At 39.6% G+C, this 7,728-nt stretch overlaps 1 protein-coding gene across 2 annotated transcripts in view; it reads left to right on the top strand.

Annotated features, from left to right (window-relative positions):
- The first annotated feature begins 4,910 nt into the window (after window positions 1-4,910).
- LOC127452525 (nuclear factor of activated T-cells, cytoplasmic 1-like) overlaps window positions 4,911-7,728 on the top strand; it is a 126,635-nt gene continuing 123,817 nt past the window's right edge. For both annotated transcript variants that reach the window (XM_051718031.1, XM_051718033.1), the window contains exon 1: window positions 4,911-5,051. In XM_051718031.1, the coding sequence (XP_051573991.1) occupies window positions 5,030-5,051 (22 nt within the window). In that variant the 5' untranslated portion in view covers window positions 4,911-5,029. The remainder of the gene's footprint in view (window positions 5,052-7,728) is intronic.

Consider the following 7,728-nt stretch of genomic DNA (forward strand, 5'->3'; position numbering starts at 1 on the left):
ATGTTTTACTCCAAAAATCTATATACATGACTGTGTCCACAGATCCCCCATTAACAAATAGACATACAAACTTTTAATATCCAGCATAATATAATGTCACAGATCACTGTTTTCCAGTGACGAAAAATGTGATCATTTAACCTGATAACAGTTTGGATGTAATAAATCTCACAAATGTTTATATTCAGATGAAATATCAAGATTAAGAGGAGCTCAGATGGTCAATAAAGGTGCTGAGATGAGATTTAGTGCCATCTAGGGTCAAGAGAAAAGGGGGGGGGGGGTTATCATCTTACCTCGGGGGGCATCTTCTCCCATCTTACCCTAATATTAAAGAAAATATTAAGAGTTGAGACAGGAAACATGATGGGAAAAAGTGAGACAAAAGGGGGAATCGAAAAAACACATCCACTCCGTCTCTATACACTATGCTGTTGCAACATCACTTGGGGTGCAGTTTGTCTTCAATCTCTGTGTTTCCACCAGAATATTTGAGTGCAAACAGCCACATTGTGCAGCAGGTGTTATTTACACCTAGTGCAAAATAGTCATTCTGCATAAAATGACTGAGTGCACTTTTAAGACATTTCAGACAGAACCAGATCCTTAATAAGTCCAGTGGAGTGAATATTCTGTGTGCATTAGAGAAAAGGGCCAAGAGATAATTTCAGTCTATACTGTAAATGGAGAGATACTGGGTCCTCGTCATGTGACTCTTCCTTTACTACATTAAAGACCGGTCACTGGACTATTTGAATCACACACTGAATATCTATAAATGTGGCATGAATCACAGCACTCATGTCTGATCTTTTATTGTCAGTTCTGGTTAAACATCCACAGTCTCTCTCTATGTATGTGTGTTCTCTATATGTATTTTTTGCTATTCTGCTATTTATGCCGGTATGAATTAAACTCATAGTCTCAATTTCTCCATCTCACCCTAGTACGGAAATACCCCCAGAGCGGAAAATTGCCACTAGTTTCCAAGTGACCCGCCTAAACAGCAGGAAACAGACGTTTGAACAATACTGAAGAGAGACGATAAAAAAGAGAAAAAGAGTTCAACACCTGCATGTTTATATAATTGTTTTTGTTACTTATTTTTGTATGACCAAAAATGTTTTACAGCATGCTAGTATTGCCAAACTAGGGTAAGTGTTCCCTGCAGGACACTTAAAGGAACAGTTGTGTACAGTTCTGTAAATGAATGGTAACTCATCAATAACATCAAACCTCATTGGTTCTCATCACGTCTCGTGACCAAATGTGCAACATGCAGGGCCACATTAAGGTACCGCAGGGCTCTGGGGCTTACCAAAGTCTTTCTAGCAAGTCAGTCCACTGTCGGCCATCTTTGGATCGCTCTCGGGACGCTAATTCTAGTCATGCCAGTGCAGCTTCTATCTACCTGAATGAAGAAAGGCCAAAATCTCAAAAACGGTTGGTCAAGATTACAATCAAAGAACATATTTCAAATCAACAATAAAATCTGACAATACTGGAATCATAAATTGTGATTCTTTACCTCATATTACACTAAAAAACGCAATTTTCCCGGTTTGTATAGCTAATGCGAATGCGCATTCTAAAGTTGATTGACAGATTATGTCTGTATCTAAAAGGTGATTGGCCCTTTTAACTGTAAGGCGGGACTTCCTTTCTAGGTCCGTTGAACGTTGGGCGCTCAGAGCTCCTTGGCTGAGCATTCCAATTTCTCCCATTCATTTGAACAGAAGTGGCCAGTCTCTGGGCTTACCCCTCCATTGGGCCCTACCAGTCATCTTAGCATGGGGGGTTACTCTTTTAGCCCTTTTCCACTGATATTGTTCAGGTGCGGGTTCCTGGGGCGATGTGAATTCTCAAACTGTTCCGCGCATTTCCACCACAGAAAAGGCCATTCCGGGGCCAAAAACCTGGCTCGACACCGGCCCCAAAAGCTTGCTGGTTTCTATGCAGGAACCTATTATGTCAGGGGATGGAGGGCAGGATAATGTTTCGTCACCATGGTAAAGTTTTTCCAAACAATAACAGTAGCTACAGTCTGCAGCAAGGAGTACTTCTTCGCTCTAACAACAATAAAAAAAAACACAAAATCATCAGACATCAAAAACGCTCAGATAACATGATGAAACGAGTGCTCTACTTGCGATATGGTATCTACGAAGATCCGAGATAAACTAGAGAGATCACAAAGGAAAAAATACTCTACAAGAATGAAGATACAGCACGAAATTATGCACGCTGCCTTCAGTCGGACAATTGACCAAATCATAAACAAATTGAAAAACACTTAAGGGAGTACAGGGACCATAAGAAGGACATAAGCAAAAGCGACAGTGGATGGAGCAACAATGTTTTGGACACCGACCAGCCTGCTAACTAACCGGGGAATTGAATTCAGCCAGTAACACTCGTGATAAACAGTGAATCCTCTGCAGCTGATCTCAGCAAGTTGTTATATTTGCCAACTGTGTTAGCTTTTCTTACACTGTTGTCATCTTATTTTGAGCTTTGTTTTGTTCTGTAAGGGGATTTTTGACCAGCTACTCATTAAGTTTGGAAGATCATGGCTATCTGTTAAGTAAAATGGTGGGATTCTCAGTCAATAATATTATATGCTATGGCAAAAATCCAAATACAACCATCTGCTACACCAATGTTAATAATGATTCCACTGTAACAGTTTACAGAACTTAGCAAGTTAAGCCACAGTTCATACAATATAATGTAATTACATTACTGTGATGAGGAGGAGGGCATGGCCGGGCCGTGAGGGTGCATAGCTGGCACTGAATCATATGATCAGTGGGAGAGCGAGATAAAGGGGAGCTGGAGATGCCAGTTTGAGAGAGAGAGAGAGAGACGCATGCGGGCATATTGCATGTGTGTCTGTGTTTGTTTATGTTTGTTTTAAGTTAAGTTTGACATTAAAACTTAATGTTTACTGCTCAGCCAGTTCCCGCCTCCTCCTTGCCCGAACTTTACCTGTTAGAGCGGAGTCCTCGCTGCTGCCGTCCGGCAGAGGAGCAGCCATGGTCGTCTGCCTGAGGATGGAGGGGTCACTGCCGGCCGCCGAGAGCCGGAGGAACTGCTGCCATCCGCCAAGAAGGGGAGGAGCTGTTCCATCCGCCAGGGGAGGAGCGAGCTGTCATCCGCCAGAGGGTGGAGGAGCAGTTGAGGACCGGACGACAGCGTGTCTGGGGACCGGTGAGCAAGTTTTTCTCTCTCTCTCCTCTCTCTCTCTCTCTGTGTGTGTGTCTCCCACTTGCCCTTTCCCTCTCCTCATGCCTCCCCTCATCTCTCCCCCAGGTTCCCAGGAGGCAGGTGGACCACCGGCTGACAGAACGGCCGGAAGGGCAGTGTCTTCCCTCAAGAGATGGGGGGAGTAATTCAGTCCGGTGGCGCCCCGGCCTGAATCGGGCGGGGGAGGAGTGTGACGAGGAGGAGGGCGTGGCCAGCGCTGAATCATATGATCAGCGGGAGAGCGAGATAAAGGGGAGTCGGAGACACCAGTTCGAGAGAGAGAGACGAACGCAGCCACATTGCATGTGTGTCTGTTTATTTATGTTTGTTTTAAGTTAAGTTTGACATTAAAACTTAATGTTTACTGTTCAGCCAGTTCCCGCCTCCGCCTTGCCCGACCTTTACCTGTTACAATTACCTGTCGTCTTTAGCATAGATGTCGTCTCTGACAGTCTTTTTGAGCAATGTAATAACAATGGATTGCAATAATCTGTATGTTTAAATATGTCCTAAAAATGTAAATGTAAAAAAAAAATGTAAAAGCGGAATACAAACACACTGTGACGCGCCATGTTTGTTTATGTTTCAGGTAGTCATGTGAAACTACCACATAGACAGTAACCCGTTACATCACCGTTCGGCTCTCAGGTCAGTGGAAAAGCACCGCCAGTTTACAATAGGCTCCAGACTGCTCCGGCCGTGAACCAGCGGAGCACAAGCTCAGCACAAGAACCATTGCAATTTCGGTGAAAAGGGGCTATCAGACCATGCGCTACATGGACTGCTATCTCTGTTGCGCACCATCTCCGCATTTAGATTAGCGACTCTCGCGAATCTATCTCCCACAAATAGCGAGAATAGTGTGATGGATGCCGCGGCTGGGCCCTTCCCAGAGAGTTGGGGGTTCTCCTTCAGTCAGGAGCCCTGGGGCTTCAGCCCATGTAAGCCCATGCATTAATGTGGCCCTGGCAAAATTATGTCATGATATTTGGTCACGAGCCGCGATGGGAACCAATGAGGTTTGATGTTATCAATGTGGCTGCCATGTTGGAAGTGCTTTTTTAATATGATTTGATTGATTTGAGTGTCAACTTCAGATTTGTTCTGTTCATCTCACAAGGTAATTGTATTGTTTCAAAAGACTTGGACTGTAGTGCATGAGTCATATTTATTACTTTTACTGTGGTTTATAGTTTGTTTTTTTTTTGTTTGTTTTTTTTAAACTTTGCTGACCAGAGTCTCTATTCACTTAAATATTAGTAAATAAACTCTGTGAAAACGTTTTAAAAATTCACCTTTTTTTCACAGAAGGAAGAAATCTATACTTTAGAAATGATGACATGAAATAAAAATATCAGGGCTGTTAGATTAAAACAGGTTCTGCAATTTGAATTACACTCATTGTAAAAATGGATGTGCATACAGTATATATACTGTAAAGACACTAGACTTTAGGTCGATTTCTGCAGCAGTGCTATTGAGAGAGAGAGAGAGAGAGAGAGAGAGAGAGAGAGAGAGAGAGAGAGACGTAATCCCCAGAGCGCTTCGTTGCGTCACTTAAGTGGGCGGAGTTTCTGTCTCTGATGGGCGGCGCTTCTGGCTTTAGGGGTGTTTTCCAGCTTTAAAATACTGAGAGCGTCTCGAGAAACACTCGTCACACGGCAGCATGAACTTCCTCAAAACGCTACACACATACACACACTGTCCATGAACACATCTCCATTCACCTGCTGAAGACTTCACGCTACTGCACGAGTTCAGTCACATTCTGAACATCATCATCATGCAGTCATCTGCAGCAGAGGGTAAGTCAATGAAACGCAAAATTCCCAAAAGTTCCAGTTAATCCTTTATCTTAAAGATTTATAAGCTTGATTGCACAGTTGCATAAACAACAAATTATTTGAATACAGTCCTTCCTGCTTGCCATTCTAATGTCAAACATAATTGTTGATATTATGTATGTAGACATAATGTACTTTTGTTTAGCATAAGATGGTCAGTTTTGCACTGCGGTAAAGTTAGTTTTACGTTTGATATTCGTTGGATATTCGGGTTCATGCACATTACACTCATGACCGCTTGACCTGAAGATGTCAAACCAACTGCAAATTACTCCGAATATTATTCCCTCTATTGCACAAAACTTTTTATTTTTTTATTTTTATTTGTTAAGTTTTTATTTAGTAGTTTTATATAGAATATTTGGTCACTTTAAATCCATTAAACTCCAAGACCGTTTGACCTAAAGATGTCAAATAAACTGCAAATTACTCCGAATATTATTCCCTCTATTGCACAAGGCTTATTTCTTATTTCTGATCTCTATGATAAAGTTAAAAATTATTATATCATTTTATATATTTTTTATATATAAAATTATCACGTTTTAAAAAAAAAGTATCAAAAATTACTTTTCTTCTCAGATGAGGCTGATTTCCAAATGCTAACCATTCATGTGTGATAGTCTTCTAATTCCTCAGTTTGAAATGAAGCTTATCATGGAAAGTGAGTGTCAGAATCAGTTGAAGAGACCAGGAGGTGAACGGCGAACAGGATGTTGAATTATTTCATATACAGTAATATCCATCTGTCTATCTGTCTGTCTGTCTTTTTATCTATCTATCTTCTGTCTGTCTGTTTTTTTATCTATCTATCTATCTATCTATCTATCTATCTATCTATATGTCTGTCTGTCTGTCTTTTTATCTATCTATCTATCTGTCTGTCTGTCTGTCTGTCTTTTTATCTATCTATCTATCTATCTATCTATCTATCTATCTATCTATCTATCTATCTATCTATCTGTCTGTCTGTCTGTCTTTTTATCTGTCTGTCTGTCTGTCTGTCTGTCTCTCTGTCTGTCTGTCTGTTTTATCTGTCTGTCTGTCTTTTTATCTATTTATCTGTCTGTCTGTCTGTCTGTCTGTCTTTTTATCTATCTATCTTCTGTCTGTCTGTTTTTTTATCTGTCTGTCTCTCTGTCTCTCTGTCTGTCTGTCTTTTTTATCTGTCTGTCTATCTATCTATCTATCTATATATATATATATATATCTGTCTGTCTGTCTTTTTATCTATCTGTCTGTCTGTCTGTCTGTCTTTTTATCTATCTATCTGTCTGTCTGTCTGTCTGTCTGTCTCTCTGTCTGTCTGTCTTTTTATCTATCTATCTTCTGTCTGTCTGTTTTTTTATCTGTCTGTCTCTCTGTCTCTCTGTCTGTCTGTCTTTTTATCTATTTATCTGTCTGTCTCTCTGTCTGTCTGTCTATCTGTCTTTTTAGCTATCTATCTATCTATCTATCTATCTATCTATCTATCTATCTATTTGTCTGTCTGTCTATCTATCTATCTATCTATATATATATATCTGTCTGTCTTTTTATCTATCTATTTGTCTGTCTGTCTATCTATCTATCTATATATATATCTGTCTGTCTGTCTTTTTATCTGTCTGTCTCTCTGTCTGTCTGTCTATTTTATCTGTCTGTCTTTTTATCTATTTATCTGTCTGTCTGTCTGTCTGTCTGTCTGTCTTTTTATCTATCTATCTGTCTGTCTGTCTGTCTTTTTTATCTATCTTTCTGTCTGTCTGACTGTCTGTCTGTCTGTCTCTCTGTCTTTTTATCTATCTATCTATCTATCTGTCTGTCTGTCTGTCTTTTTATCTATCTATCTATCTATCTATCTATCTATATATATATATATATCTGTCTGTCTGTCTTTTTATCTATCTATCTATCTATCTATCTGTCTGTCTGTCTGTCTTTTTATCTATCTTCTGTCTGTCTGTTTTTTTATCTGTCTGTCTGTCTGTCTCTCTGTCTGTCTGTCTGTTTTATCTGTCTGTCTGTCTATCTGTCTTTTTAGCTATCTATCTATCTATCTATCTATCTATCTATCTATCTATTTGTCTGTCTATCTATCTATCTATCTATCTATCTATATATATATATATCTGTCTGTCTGTCTTTTTATCTATCTGTCTGTCTGTCTGTCTGTCTTTTTATCTATCTATCTATCTATCTGTCTGTCTGTCTGTCTGTCTGTCTTTTTATCTATCTATCTTCTGTCTGTCTGTTTTTTTATGTGTCTGTCTCTCTGTCTCTCTGTCTGTCTGACTGTTTTATCTGTCTGTCTGTCTTTTTATCTATTTATCTGTCTGTCTGTCTGTCTGTCTCTGTCTGTCTGTCTATCTGTCTTTTTAGCTATCTATCTATCTATATATATATCTGTCTGTCTTTTTATCTATCTATCTATCTATCTATCTATCTATCTATCTATCTATTTGTCTGTCTGTCTATCTATCTATCTATATATATATCTGTCTGTCTGTCTTTTTATCTGTCTGTCTCTCTGTCTCTCTGTCTGTCTGTCTATTTTATCTGTCTGTCTTTTTATCTATTTATCTGTCTGTCTGTCTGTCTGTCTGTCTGTCTTTTATCTATCTATCTGTCTGTCTGTCTGTCTTTTTTATCTATCTGT

This window comes from Myxocyprinus asiaticus, chromosome 15 (genome assembly GCF_019703515.2).
Source record: "Myxocyprinus asiaticus isolate MX2 ecotype Aquarium Trade chromosome 15, UBuf_Myxa_2, whole genome shotgun sequence".
In the NCBI taxonomy this organism is placed as follows: Eukaryota; Metazoa; Chordata; class Actinopteri; order Cypriniformes; family Catostomidae; genus Myxocyprinus; species Myxocyprinus asiaticus.